General features: G+C 44.6%; 1 protein-coding gene across 1 annotated transcript in view; it reads left to right on the top strand.

Annotated features, from left to right (window-relative positions):
* The window catches only part of palld (palladin, cytoskeletal associated protein), a 76,409-nt gene that overhangs the window by 15,396 nt on the left and 45,339 nt on the right, over positions 1-15,674 (top strand). The window contains exon 2 of the mRNA XM_048595022.1: positions 14,479-15,144. Within this exon, the coding sequence (XP_048450979.1) occupies positions 14,612-15,144 (533 nt within the window). The 5' untranslated portion in view covers positions 14,479-14,611. The remainder of the gene's footprint in view (positions 1-14,478; positions 15,145-15,674) is intronic.

Genomic DNA, 15,674 nt, shown 5'->3' with positions numbered 1-15,674 from the left:
CAAATAAACGATGCCAGGCCCAACATACATTCCATGAACAAATAAACAAAAGCAACCAAGTCAAGGACAGTGAAGCAGTCTCAGTGCAATCTTGTGATTGAGGCTGAGCGCTGGGGGTTCCAATTGCATGATGGAGTTGAGTACAACCATCTGGGCTGACTCAATACTGGGGATAGGCTGCACAATGGTGGATCGATAGAGGTGCATTAACTGAGGCTGGGGTCATTGTGAATGTCAAAGGGTGGGGATGCCCCTCCCAGCCAATAACTCCCACATTTATATAGCTGCCTGTCTTTGCTGCTGTCACGAGGGAGCCCAGGAGGCACTTGGGGCTTCTTGCCGAATGCCCAGCTTGCCTCCTGCCCAAAGAAGGCATTAATATTCAAAGACAGTGACATGAGAGGGATTGGTTTGCCAATTCATCTGGGACCATCAGGCTCCTGCATTAAAAATTCAGCCCCAAACCACACAAAGGAGATCTTTGGACAGGCACAAAATCTTAATCAGAGAGTTGGCTCTTAAAGAGTATCTTGAGAGGAAGTGGGAAGAGTTTTAAGTCAGGGAATTGTGATCTCAGTCTGTCATGTGGTGGTCATCTTCGATGACATTGGGTACACTCATTACTGAAGAGAGGTTGCTGGAATCTGAGGTCTTTTTAAGTTAACTTTTCCATTCACATTCTAATAACCATAATACTTAACATACAGTCTACTCTGTTGCATCTGTCTTCAGAGTCTCTCTTACATCACAACTGACATTGCTTGCTATTAATGTATTCAGTATTAGCCCCTTATCCTCAGGGCATAAAGGAGCAAAGGTACAAACAGGCAACTCAAGAGTCGGCCATTCAGCCCCTTAAGCCTGCCCTACCATTTCCTATGATCATGGCTGATCTGATTGCTTCACATTCCTGCCTACCCCAATAACCTTCCACCTGCTCGCTCTGTCAGGAATGGATCTACCTCAGCTTTAAAAGAATTCACAGAGTCAGCTTCTTGAGGAAGAGAGTTCCAAAGACAAGACTGTCCCTCAGCACTGCCTTAAATTTGCAAACACGTCGTGTGAAGCACTGATGCACACAAGCCCCCCTCCCTGTTCTAGAAGCCAGCTGAAGACAGGCTCGTCAGGGATGGAGTGATGGAGGGTGATCTTTCACATTTGGCTGGAATTTGGAGGAGATCTCCCAGGGGCTGTCAGGGTGGGAGGAACCGCTGCAGAGACAGAGAACTGCAAGGTTTCACGGAGCTTTCCTCCTTCAGTTTGTAGGTGAACTGCTCACTCGTCATGTGGTTGTGGGACCTTGCTGTGCATACCTGCCTGACTGTCTTCTTTGCAACTCGAGAGTAATTCTTGCTCAGGCCAGCATCGCACAGACAAGGCCCTTAGTTCAATGTAATTCCTTCATTTCTCCTTCATCCTTTGTTGTTTACAGCCCCACGTCTTTTATTCAGCAACGTAACATGTGCCTGATTTTAGAACCAGTTCATGTAACATCATAGAGTCATACAGCTGTATAGCATGGGAACAGACCCTTCGGCCCAACTCTTCCACGCCGACCAGATGGCCTAAGTTAATCTAGTTTCATTTGCCAGCATTTGGCCCATTTCCCTCTAAACCTTCTCATTCATGTAGCCATCCAGATGTCTTTTAAATGTTGTAATCACTGCCGCATTTGGATGGGTACATGAATAGGAAGGGTTTAGAGGGATACGGGCCAAATGCTGGGAAATGGGACAAGATTAATTTGGGATATCTGGTCGGTATGGACGAGTTGGATGGAAAGGTTTGTTTCCATGCTGTACGTCTCTATGACTTACATATTTTTTATTTTGGCTTTAGGGGTCACGTTGCAACTCCTTTTACCCGAATAAAATAATTGGGCCAATTTGGAGGAAGTAGTGAAAACTGGTTAAGTGGGTTCTTTATCATTTTAAAACGGGAAATTCCAGCTCTTGTACTCTCATGTATTCAGGATGTGAAAGTAAATAAATATTGAGAATCTGCTGCCACTGTCAGGAGAACCATAGTATCTAGGAGCAGGAGTAGGCCGTTAGGCCCTTTGGGTCTGCTCTGCCATTCAGCGTGATCATGGCTGATCCTTCATCTCAATTCCATTTTCCAGTTTTCTCCCCATGCCCCTCGATGCCTTAAATACCTACAAAAGTATCGCTCAGAAAGTAGAGGACAGGGATTTCAGGTCATTAGCAAGCAAGCCAAAGAAGAGATGAGGATTTATTTTATTTTATGCAGCAAGTTGTGCGATCTAGATCGTGCTGCCTGGAAGGGAGAGTGAGAGCAGGATTATTGAGTCATATTCAAAAGGAATTTGGATAAACGTTTTTAAAAAAAAACTATAGGGCTATGGGGCAAGAACAGACTGTGGGGGCACTCAGTTCATACCAGCTCAGTGGTAGTAGGATAGCCTCTGGATTCTAAAGCTCTGGGGTCAAGTCTCACTCCAGATCTCCAGCACAAACATGGAGACTAAAAATTGGAAGAACTGCGGACGCTGTAAATCAGAAACAAAAACAGAAATTGCTGGAAAAGCTCAGCAGGTCTGACAGCATCTGTGGAGAGCAATCAGAGTTAACGTTTCGGGTCGAGTGACCCTTCCTCAGAATAGAGATTGCCACTTTACTGTTATAGCGAGGCAGTGCTGCCCTGCCTGAGGTTCCCAGGCGTTAAATTGGGAGCACCGCCTGCCTACTGAACTGGGTATAAAGGATCCCACAGCATTCATTCAGAGAAGAGCAAGGGGACCTATTCCTAACTAATATTTCTCCCCCGGGAACACTGCAGGAAGAAGAAAAGCAGATGATCTAGAACATAGAACATAGAACATTACAGCGCAGTACAGGCCCTTCGGCCCTCAATGTTGCGCCGACCTGTGAAACCAATCTGAAGCCCATCTAACCTAAACTATTCCATTATCATCCATATGTTTATCCAATGACCATTTAAATGCCCTTAAAGTTGGCGAGTCTACTACTTTTGCAGGCAGGGCATTCCACACCCTTACTACCCTGGTCACTATGGCTTTGCTGCATGTGGGAGCCTGTGCTTGTTACCCTGCAGCAATGATTATCTTTACACAGGGGTTATAAAGCACCCAGGAATGGTGAGAAGTATTGTCCAAATGCATGCCTTTCTTGCTTCATTGGAAAGCTGTTTAAAAGCACCAGTACAGTTATGATGGGCTGAATAGCCTCATTAGGTGCTATAGGATTCAGATTTAGTGTTTAATTGACATGAGGAGTCCTCATTCTTTGTTGCTGGGATAATATCACATGTTACTGCACTTGTACAGGCTTTGTTTTTATTTTATTAGTAATTTGTTGTCACTTGTATCCTTACAAAAAGTACAGCGAAAAGTGTTTACATCGTCGTACTCTGGTGCCTATATTAAACACTGAAATCATATATTAGAAAAAATTAAGATGATGTCCATCTTTGCTCAATTCATGGCTTGTCGAGGAAAAGACAGGGACCACATTCTTCACCGCTGCACAAAGGCCACATTGAAGCCACTGGAATCCTGGCACAGTGGCTCAGTGGTTAGCACTGCTGCCTCGCAGCACCAGGGGCCCAGGTTCAATTCCATCCTTTGGTGATTGTCTGTGTGGAGTTTGCACGTTCTCTCTGTGTCTGCGTGGGTTTCCTCCGGGTGCTCTGGTTTCCTCCCTCTGTTCAAAAATGTGCAGGCTAGGTGGATCAGCCAAGGGAAATGTAGGGTTACAGGAATAGGGTAGGGAAGGCGCGTCTGCGTGGGATGCACTTCAGAGGGTCGGTGTGGACCTGATGGGCCAAGTGGCCTCCTGCTTCCCCATGGTAGGGATTCTATGAACATGTTGCTGAAGCAGACCACCATGCGCAGGCTGTTGGAATCCTGTGGTTGGAAGACACTGCAGAAGCAGCCTCAAGGAATCCCAGTCCATTGGAATTCCGACCAGACCCATCAAGCTGCTGAAGCCCCCGAAGCAGATCACACATCTGTGGGACGTGGCCACAAGGAACAGACCATACCATCTTCCATTGCTACAGCAGCCCACAATCTCGTGGGTGTACAAAATGAAAGCTGGCTTGTGATATTGATATCTTGAATATTGAGCACCCATGGGATGAGCTCTCACAGCAAGAAAGGCAGATTCACAGCTGGAAAGATAAAGGGAAACTCCAAACATGCAGTTTAAGTTGGAAAATATCTTTCAACATTGTCATAATTCCACCCTGTTTAAAAATTTGACTTCTTGTAAGTATTGTAAGTTTTGGCCCCACCCAGGATTTTGTTTTAATGTACAGTATTGTTACCCCCCACTGGGGTAAGGCACTGGAAATCAAGACCCATTATTCCTGCAGTCGTCACAAATGTTAAGTTTTTAAAAGAAATATACAAATTCAGCAAACTGTCTGATTTTCCGACCCAGGCTGATAGAAAATATGGACCAGGTTTATTCAATTCTCGCTAATCGTGAACAATTAAACTAAGATAATTAAATAAATTAAAACTCTAAACCCTTTACAAATGCCTCATATACACACACACACACACAGATTCATACATATACACACGCACACACACACACAGATTCATACACATACACATGCACACACACACACAGATTCATACACATACACACACACACAGATACACACACACATACACAGACACACACACACAGATTCTCACACACACACACACACACACACACAGATACACACACACAAACACAGATATACACAGACACACACAGATACACACACACTCATACACAGATACATGCACACACACGCTCACACAGATACATGCACACACACATACACAAACATACACTCACATACATACACACACATGCTCTCTCTCACACACACACACAAGCAGATACACACACACACTCACATACATACACACACACACATAAACACACTCTCTTTCTCTCTCTCACGCACACACACAGATACACATACGTACACAGATACACACACATTCTCTCTCTCTCACACACACACACAGACAGATGATAAAAGGAAAACTGGTGAAACAGTTCTGTCGTCTTTGTTCAGCAGATCCTTTTGGGTTGGTTCTTGCTGAACCGAAGGTTTCTCCTCAACATTCTTTTTTCTGATTGCTTCCATTTATTTGCAAGAGGCACAGGGTGGCTGGTTCATTTATGAAAAGTCTCTGACCTATCCAGTTCAAAGTCACAGATTGCAACATCTGTGGAAGGAGAGATAAGTTGGTTTTCCTTATGTTTAAAGTAGCTTACCACAGAGAACTGAGAGCTTCCGGCTCTGTAGACTGCTGGCTTCCCTTCCAATTTGAACTCGCTTCTCTCTGTCTTGCTCAGTGCCCAAGCTGTTCAACTACCTGACAACCAATCAAATTGTTGTTGTCAGGCAGAGGACCATTGTCATTGATGATTGGTCCCTCTTCAATAAACGAATCAGCTTCACTTACAAGTAACTTCTCAGCTCCAGTTCATCTGCACGTTGCTGGAACCGACGGCTACCCAAGCAGGGTTCACAATAGGTATTGAATTCCTTTACTTTCAAATCACGCAGCCATCCTCACAAATTGGTTTTCAAACAATTCTTTCTCATTTCTGTCCACACTTTTGAAAAGCACAAAAATAAACTAAAAAGACATGGTCTTTACAGTATGTCTAGAGTATGTAATCTGGTGTCACTGTGTCAGCTATAATGTTATATCCATCTTCCAAGTCACTCCCTGTGAACCAGAAAGTACGTCAGTCAAAAGTTTTGGCAAAGACCTGTAGCCCGGTTGTGGGAGAGGTTGTTGACTTGCTCGCCGAGCTGGCTTGTTTCCGTTCAGACATTTTCTCAACCAAATGACCTGTCAGTCAAATACTCTTCTCTTAGGCTCTGACAAGCAGCAAAATGACAATGACCAGATTGTCTCCCATGTGTTGGTTATTGAATGATTACTTGCCCTGTTCTTTGGAACTAGATCTTTTAATTCAAAGTCTCATCCAAAAGACAACCTCCTCCCTCAGCATTGCACTGAAGGTTTGGCATGATTTTGTGTTCAAGTCTCTGGAGTGGGTCTTGGACATTGAATTTTCTGAAATTGTGTCAAGAGTGTGACCCACTAAGCCAGGGCTAACGTATTACATTTATCAGACCAAGCTAAGTAACTCACCTCCTGACTCCCCAAAGCCTGTCCATTATCTACAAGGCACAAGTCAGGAGTGTGATGGAATACCCGCCACTTGCCTGGATGGTTGCAGCTCCAACAACATTTGAGAAGCTTGACGCCATCCAGGACAAAAGCTACTCTTCGATTGCCATTCCATCCGCCACCTTCAGCACTCATTCTGTTCATCACCAGCAATGCCAGAAGTGTGTAGCATCTACAAGATCTGCTACATCAGTTCCTTCGACACCACCTTCCAAACCCACAACTGTTGTCAAGGGCAGGAAATTCCCCTCCAAGCCATGCATCAACCAGGTGACTGACCATGGGTCAAAATCTTGGAACTCCCTCCCTGTTGTATCCCTGTGCTCCAAAAATTGCAGTGATCAAAGAAGGCAGCTCACCAGCAGCATGTCAAGGGCACCTAGTGATGGGCAATAAATGCTGACCTATCCAACAAGGTCCACCTCACATCGATAGGTCATTAAAAAAGGCAAAAGCGATGTGTACAAAAAGGGCTGAATGGACTCTTCATGTAAAAACAAAATGCTTTGGACGCCAGAGATCTGCAATAAAAATAGAGGGAAATGCTGGAGAAAGTCAGCAGGTCTGATAGCATCTATGGCGAGAAATAGAGCCAGCCCTTTCACACAACAGGGTGGTGAGTGCCTGGAACGCACTGCCATAGGAGGTGATAGAAGCAGGCCCAATAGCAGCTTTCAAGAAGTACCTGGACAAGTGCATGAATAGGAAGGGAATAGAGGGATACCGATCCTCGAAGTGAAGACAGTTTTAGTATGGGAGGGCAAAATGTGTCAGCACAGGCTTGGAGGGCCGAAAGGCCTGTTCCAGCGCTGTATTGTTCTTTGTTCTAAAATTGTGAGTGCATTTTGACTGCTCTTCAGAACCCAAAGGTGAAAGGGATCTTTTTTTAGAACTGCAGGCCCGTTTAAAAGAACAGTGGAATGTGGGACTATTTAGGTTGCTGTTGCAGTCCTGGGCCAACAGACCTGTGATTGATCCAGTCTTGCAATGTTACAACCATTTTCGCTGCAGATGGAATTTAATACTGGTAAATGCACGCTTTGGATGCACTTTGGAAGAAGCAACAAGGCAAGGGAATATTCAATGAATGGCAGGACACTAGGAAGCTCTGAGGAACAGAGAGTTCTTGGGGTGCTTGTCCACACATCCCTGAGGTGGCAGGACAGGTTAATTGGGTGGTTATGAGGGCGTACGGAACACTTTCCTTTATCAGTCGAGGCATAGATTTTAAGAGCAGGTTATAAGTTGGAGCTATACAGGATTTTGGTGAGATCAGAGCTGGTGCACTGTGGTGCAGCTCTGATCACTGCACTTGGAGGACTTGCAGGGGAGATTCACCAGTGTGTTGCCTGGGACGGAGAATTTCAGTTATGGAGAGAGGCTGGATAAGCTCAGATTGTTTTCTTTAGAGCTGAGAAGGTTGAGACAGGACCTGATAGAGGTGTATAACATTATGAAGAGCATGGTCCGGGATGAGTATGGAAAGCTGTTCCCCTTAGTCAAAGGATCAAAAACAAGGAGGCCCACTTTTGTAGTGAAAGGCAGGAGGTTTAGAGGAGAAACATTTTCATGCAGAAACGGTGGAAGTCTGGAATGCACTGCCTGGGAGGGTAATTGAGGCAAGAAGCCTCATAACCTTTAAAAAGTACTTGGATGAGCATTTTTTTTTAGAAAAATAGAATCTCTGAAAGCAGGCTATTTGGCTCATCAAGTCCACACCAACCCTCCAAAGAGCATCCCACCCAGATTCACGCCCCTATCCTATACCTGTAACCCTGCATTTCCCATGGCCAATCCACCTAACCCGCACATCTTTGGACTGTGGGAGGAAGCCGGAGCACCCTGAGGAAACCCACGCAGACACAGGGAGAATGTGCAAACTCCACACAGACAGTCACCTGAGGGTGGAATCAAACCCAGGTCCCTGGTGCTGTGAGGCAGCAGTGCTAATCACTGTGCCACCGTGCCACCCTGAAGTGCTATAACATTCAAGGCTATGGCTTTAGTGCTGAAAAGTGGGACTAGTGTAGGTCATAATTTACTTTTGGTGGTACAGACTTGATAGGCCAAAGGTCCCCTTCTGTACTGTATATTCTATGATTCTACATGCAAGTTAGCATTGGACTGATCAATGCTGTGCATTATCAGTGCTATTACTGAACAGGAGCCCTGCGGTTTAGAAATTTTAAATTGTCTTCAGGATAAAGACAGCAAATTGCTGATGGATTCCAGCTGATGTTTGCTGACAGGAAACTCGGACAGTTAGTGATAATTTGCAATTGCAGTGCTCGCTGTCACTGTGGTTGGAAAATATGTATGAACAGGAAGGGCTTTTGTAACATGCTGTAATTGACTACTTAAAAAAAGATGCCAATTAGCAAAGTTCATCTGCATTGCAGCTAGTCACGAATTTTATTGCTGTCTACTGAATATTGTTTTCTGGTGACTATCCCAATAAAGTTTCTCAGTATAGATATCCCAATGTAGCTGGTAGAAAGTAGCGTCAGGACAAACTATGAAATTTCATTTCAGCTAATTGCCAGCTGAGCCAAAATTCTAATTATTTATTGTTGTTTGATTGTAAAGAAATTGTGTAATTACGAAGAAAGAGAAAAACTGTCAATTCTCTTCGATTAACACTGATCAGGACTGAATTACAAGAATACCAAAATTGAAAGAGAACAACAATCTACACTGCATGAAAAGAGAGTGCTGATTGTTTGACTAGTGGGCTGTGATTGGTAGAGACATTGCCCAGAGGAATCCACCAGGGAACACATGACCACCACACTATTGTTTAAATTTTAACCAGGCAGGTGGACTCTGATTGATGTAGGCACTGCCATAAGGAATATGCCAGGGAATAGTTGACCCCAAGCTTTTGTTTGGCTGCAAACTATGCAAAGCCTGGACATATTCTTTCTGTTTGCTTGTGGTCCCCATTGAGATTTGGTATTCTTGCGGTTCTGTCCTGAGGGTACAAGATGAAAAGCTGTGACAGCATGTCTCTTATTCAGCAATAATTTGTCGTCTTGTGAACTCCTCTAAATTGTGCTGCATAAAGAGATCCTCTTTGTTTACTTCCCTCCTTATTTCCATGCTCACTGAAAGCTTAAAGTAACTAAAGAATTCAACCGTGAGTTTTCTTTGGCCAGAATGTATCGTAACTCTGATGATTGCATAGGTCAGGAGCAAAGGTCAGTCAGAATAAGCCATTCATCCCCTTGGCCTGCTCCCCTAGTCAGTTAACACATGGCTGATCACCGAAACGTAGAATCATAGAATCCATACAGTGTGGAAGCAGGCCATTCAGCCCATTGAATCCACATTGACCCACTGAAGAGCATCCCACCCAGACCCACTGATCAAGTCGGCATCCTGTTCGAGATATAACCATACTACTAGTTGTCTGATCTACTATTATTCAATGTTTTGATTGAATTTTATAAGAAATTCAAAACTAGTAGCCTGATACCAAGACATGCTTTGAGATTAGCAATTCTCTGCGGTAAAATATTTCTGTCTGTTGTAATTACCTATTTTTGAAGAGGTTAGCACTCTTCACTAAATATTTCTTTTCCAAAAGTGCTTCTGCTCCCCTCTATATCTCTCGCTGAACAACGAAACAAAAGTTCCCATCCCCATCCTGAAAGCACCAATTGCCTGAGTACATCCAGAACCTTATTTTGCATGAGGAAGTTCTTCCTAATTATCCATTCAACTGGCCCAGCTCACATTTTAAGAGAACTTTGCCGAATTTGATTTTCGCTCTGCCCAAATCCTTTCTTATTAATTTGTTTTAAGACCCTCAAGCTAGTCACGTCTTGACCTTCGATACTCGGTCTCTCACTTGCTGAAGTATTTTTTTGTCGCCCTGTCTTCTCTAGCCTCCGCGATTCAGTTCTGTCATATTTCACGTCCAGTTCTGAGGAAGGGTCACCGGACCCGTCCAGTTCTGAGGAAGGGTCACTGGACCCATCCAGTTCTGAGGAAGGGTCACCAGACCCATCCAGTTCTGAGGAAGGGTCACCAGACCCGTCCAGTTCTGAGGAAGGGTCACTGGACCCAAACCGCTAACTCTGACTTTTTTCCTCACAAATGCTGCCAGACCTGCTGAGCTTTTCCGGCAACTTCTGTTTTTGTTCCGTCATATTTTGCGTTGTTTTCAGCCTCTTTACTGTCCATCGTTCCCATCTGACGTTTGTTTTCTCTTTAATTTGTTCATGGCATGAGGGCATCGCTGGCATGGGTCAGCACTTATTGTCCTTTATCCTTAACTACCCTGGAAAAGATGGTGGTGACATGCCTTCTTGAATCGCTGTAGTCCTTAGAGCACAGCAACACCCTCAGTGCTGTTAGGGAGTTCTAGGATTTTAACCCAGTGACAGAGAAGGAATGGCAATATGTTTCCCAAGTGGATGGTTAGTGGCTTGAAGGGGACCTTGGTGTGGTGTTCCCATTTATCTGCTGCCTTTGTCCATCTAGATGATGGGGGGCACGGTTTCACAAAGTGCTGTTGAGGGGTTTTCAAATTTTCAGCATATTCTCACCCTGATTTAATTGCGTCGCTTTTTCTGAGCAGAGATAGTTGGAATCGCTGCCACGGTAAAATCAAGAATCAGTAGCGATCGCTCAATATCCTTTAGTGAAGGAAATCTGTCATCCTTACCTGGGCTGGTCTTTTTACAGTTCAAGGCCCAAATGAATGTGTTTGAATCTTCACCGTACTGTGAAATAGCACTGCAAACCATAAAGATGGTTCACCAACACTTCTCAAAGACAATTTGGGACAGGCAATGAACACAGGTCTTTCCAGTTCATAAGTGAATAAGTTAAGGCAGAGATATACTGTTGGAGATATAGTCATACAGTTAGCTGTTTGGTCTAGTTATATGCAATGTTTTGATTCAATCTGATATGGAATTCAAAACTAACAGCCTGACACCAACATATGCTTTGAGATTAGCAATTCTGTGCGCTGAAATGTTTCCTGTTGTCGTAAATACCCGTTTTCTGAAGAAGTCAGCACCCTGCACTAAATTATTCCTTTCTTTTTATCCATTTTATCGATAACACTTTGTCTCAGCACCAATAAAGAGGTTCTGCGTAAATTGAACCCAGAATCAACAGTTGACCTCGTTGTCTGGACTTGGCAAAAAGTCACTGGTGGTTCGATTACTCGATTCCCCACAACCCCATGACTCATAGGCAAAAGTGAAGACAATAAGCTCCTGTCTCAGAGCTAGGTTCACTGGGTTCTGAGACAGCGCTGACTCAGCAGAGAAGCCACACTGCAGAGACCTCAAATTTTCAACATATTCTCACCCTGATTTAATTGCGTCACTTTTTGTGAGCAGAGATAGTTGGAATGATACCAGTGCAACACTGATGGAGACCTGCATTCCCACAATTTAAAAATGAGACCTTGTTTGAAATTAAGTTTGTGAAGTGTGAAACTGGATAGAAATCTCTTTCTTGATAATTTTATTTTAATCTACAGGTTGCAACATTATATATGTTTGCCTCCCATCTAATTCCCCTGTTTACCAGTGCTTATTATGTTATTAATTTAAACTAAATCAAGCCCGTGTGAACGGTGACAGCACCTTAGAGGGTCACTGTAACAAAGATCAAAATAGAAATGAAACTTACAGAATTTTAAATTAACATTGGTCTTGGGGAATGACGTTCAGCCCAGCCCTTTTGTTACCTGTTGGTCATGAAAGACTAGAGTCAACAGTATCCTCTTCAAAGCACTCAGTTAAGGGATGGGCCTTCATCTGTACACTGTAGCTATATAATTAACATACTATTGACACACTACACCATTTTGCTGAAGTATTGGGAACGGTATCTTGGACTCAAGCAACATCCGTAAAACACATTATCAGCACATTATTAAGTTACTGATTGAGGGACTATGCTTTCTGTAACTTTTTAACATGGCCAAAATAAACACATGACAAAAGTACTGAGTTGACTGTAAAGTTGTGAGAATATGAAAGATGTTTGGAAGAGCATTGAAAGACAATATAAAATATAGAGGGTGCAATTCTAAAGGGGATGCAGGAGCAAGGTGTATATGTGCACAGATCATTGAAGGTGGCAGGACAGGAGAGAGCAGTTAATGAAACATATTTGTCACTTTTTGTGTCATTTATATAAATGATTTGGATGTGAATGTAGGAGGTATGGTTAGTAAGTTTTAAAATTAGTGGTGTAATGGGCAGCGAAGAAGGTTAGCTCAGAGTACAATGGAACCTTGATCAGATGGGTCGATGGGCCAAGGAGTGGCAGATGGGGTTTAATCTAGATAAATGTGAGGTGCTGCATTTTGGAAAAGCAAATCAGGGCAGGAATTATACACTTAATGGTAAGGTCCTGGGGAGTGTTACTGAACAAAGGGACTTTGGAGTGCATATTCATAGTTTCTTGAAAGTGGAGTCACAGGTAGACAGGATATTGCATTTGGTACACTTGCCTTTCTTGGTCAGTAAACTGAGAATAGGAGTTGGGAGGTCATGTTGTGGCTGTACAGGACATTGGTTAGGCCACTTTTGGAATACTGCAAAAGGGTTTAGAAAAGATTTGCAAGGATGTTGCCAGTGGTGGAGGGAGAGGCTGAGTAGTCTGGGGCTATTTTCCCTGGAGCATTGGAAGCTGAAGGGTGACCTTATAGAGGTTTATAAAATCATGATGGGCATGGATAGGATGAACAGTTAAGGTCTTTTCCCCAGGGTAGTGGAGTCCAAAACTAAAAGGCATAGGCTTAAGGTGAGGAGGAAAAGATTTAAAAGGGACCTAAGGGACAACGTTTTCATGCAGAGTGTGGTGCGTGTATGGAATGAGCTGCCAGACGAAGTGGTGGAGGTGGGTACAATTACAACATTTAAAGGACATCTGGATGGGTATATGGATAGGAAGGGTTTAGAGGGATATGGGCCAAATGCTGGCGAATGGGACCAGATTAATTTAAGATATCTGGCCAGCATGGACGAATTGAACTGAAGGGTCTGTTTCTGTGCTGTACGTCTCTATGACTCTATATATTGTATGAGGAAGGGTCACGGGACCTGAAACGTTAACTCTGTTTTTCCCTTCACAGATGCTGCCAGACCTGCTGAGCTTTTCCAGCAACTTTGTTTTTGTTCTATATATTGTCCTCAGCTTTATCAACAGGGTTGGGGGAGGCAACGGCCAAATGGTATTATCGCTGGACTGTTAATCCAGAGACCCAGATAACGTTCTGGAGACCCGGGTTCGAATCTCACCACTGCAGATGGTGGAATTTGAGTTTAATAAATATCTGGAATTAAGAATCTAATGATGACCGTGATTCCATTGTCGATTGTCGGGAAAACGTAATGTCCTTTAGGGAAGGAAACTGCCATCCTTACCTGGCCTGGCCTACATGTGACTCCAGACCCACAGTAATGTAGCTGACTCTCAATTGCCCTCTGGGCAATTAGGGATGGGCAATAAATGCTGCCTGGCCAGCGACGCCCCTCATCCCATGAATGAATGAATTAAAAAAAAGTACAAGAAATAGGAAATGATGTTAAACCCACACCAGGCACAAGTTAGACCTCAGCTGGAATATTGTGTCCAGTTGTGGGCACCAAATCACAGGAAAGATGTGAACACATTGGGGAGAGTGCAGAAACGATTTACAAGAATAGTTCCAGGAATGAGAAACTTAGATTGAAGAAGTTGGGATTGTTATCCTTGAAGGGACGAAGGCTGAGAGGAGATTTGGTAGGGGCTTTCAAAATCATGAGTGGGCTGGATAGGGTAGACAGGGAGAAGCTGTTCCTGCTTTTAAAAGCCAAAACAAGAGAGGGAATAGATTTACAGTGACGCATAAACAGGGCGATGGTGATGAGAGAAAAAAACCGAATCAACCATCAGGTAGTTAGGCTGATAAGTGTGCAGCCTGGAAATATGGTGGAGGCAGGTTCAGTTGGGGCATTCAAGAGGGCATTAGATGATTATATGGATAGAGATGGCATGCAGGGACCTGTGGGAAATGCAGAAGATTGTCATTAAGCAATAGAACTGATGGGCCAAGTGGCCTCCTTCTGCCCATTACAATCCAGCGATTCTGCTAAATAAATGCAAGTTCCTTCATTGTTATTTTGCAGGGGGTTATTGTGGAAAACCCAATGTGGCTCTTGCCTGTGAAACAGCCATTTTTGTGGTGGAACTCTGAGATATTGATCTGGACATCTTCCCATTGAGTGTTGGATTAACAATGGTTCCTGTGTCCATTTCTTCTGTTCCAGGGACCCCTTGAGACTGCAGCAGTTACAGAACCAGGTCTTGGCAGAGCAGCAAGGAGGAAGCAATTGGCCCAGTCAACAAGTGTTGTACCTCCCACAGTGCTCACCGCCCTTGACCCAGTTAGCCCCTTCCCCCATGAGCGTGCTGAACCCCCATATTCCCTCAGCCATGCAGCAAGCATCCACCTTCAATTACGCCCGGCCTAAGCAGTTCATTGCTGCTCAAAGCCTTCCGTCTTCTGCCGGGTACCTGTCTCCTTCTTCTGGCTCTTCGGGGTCTAGCCTGTCCTCCCCTCTGTCTCCCCCCACCTCGCACAAGCCCTTTAACCGGGTTACCATCCCACAGCCCTCTCTGGGTGACTCCGAGCAGCGGTACCTCACCTCCCCTTCCACGCTGAGCCCTTCCTACTCCTCCTCACCTCCTCTCCCTCCTCCTCCGCCGGTCCTTACTCCCCCCGCTTTCTTTCCTCAAGACCCTTTCCCTCTGCCACCCCCACCCCCGCCTCTCCTCTGTTCTCCCTCCCAGCCTCCCTACCCGTCACCCTCAGCTGGTAGGGCCTCCCCTCACTCCGGCCAATCGCCTAGTGCCTTCCTCAGCTCTGTGTTGCCGTCACAGTCAATTGCATCACCCATCAATGCACTGGGTCTTCCGAAGGGAGCCATCGCCATGTAAGTAAGCCTCAAGGCGCTCTCTCACCACTCTACAATATGTCTTGTCACTCTGTGGTTCTAACATTTCTGCAGGTAGTAGATGAGCAATGCTACCTCTGGGGAGGTGGTGACTTCCTGGTATCGTGATTGGGTAAGTAATCCAGAGGCCAGGGCTGAAGTAGGGACACAGCCACAGCAGATGGTGCAATTTGGATTCAATAAAAATCTCGCATTAAAAATCCTTTTGATCACTGTCGGTTGTTGTAAAATGCCCTATCCAAAGGATATCTGCCAACCTCTGTGTGACTCCAGGACCCACAGCAATGTGCTTGACTCTTAATTGCTGTCTGGGCAATTCAGGATGGGCAATCCGAGTTGGCTTAGACGGACCTCATAAAACTGTCAGTGAACATATCAACTCAGCCAACAAGGTGCAGAGCTGGATGAACACAGCAGGCCAAGCAGCATCATAGGAGCAAAAAGGCTGACGTTTCGGGCCTAGACCCTTCATCAGACCCTTCTGATGAAGGGTCTAGGCCCGAAACGTC

Source organism: Rhincodon typus, chromosome 3, assembly GCF_021869965.1.
Source record: "Rhincodon typus isolate 14 chromosome 3, sRhiTyp1.1, whole genome shotgun sequence".
Classification (NCBI taxonomy): domain Eukaryota; kingdom Metazoa; phylum Chordata; class Chondrichthyes; order Orectolobiformes; family Rhincodontidae; genus Rhincodon; species Rhincodon typus.
This window is presented reverse-complemented; position numbering and strand designations above follow the sequence as displayed.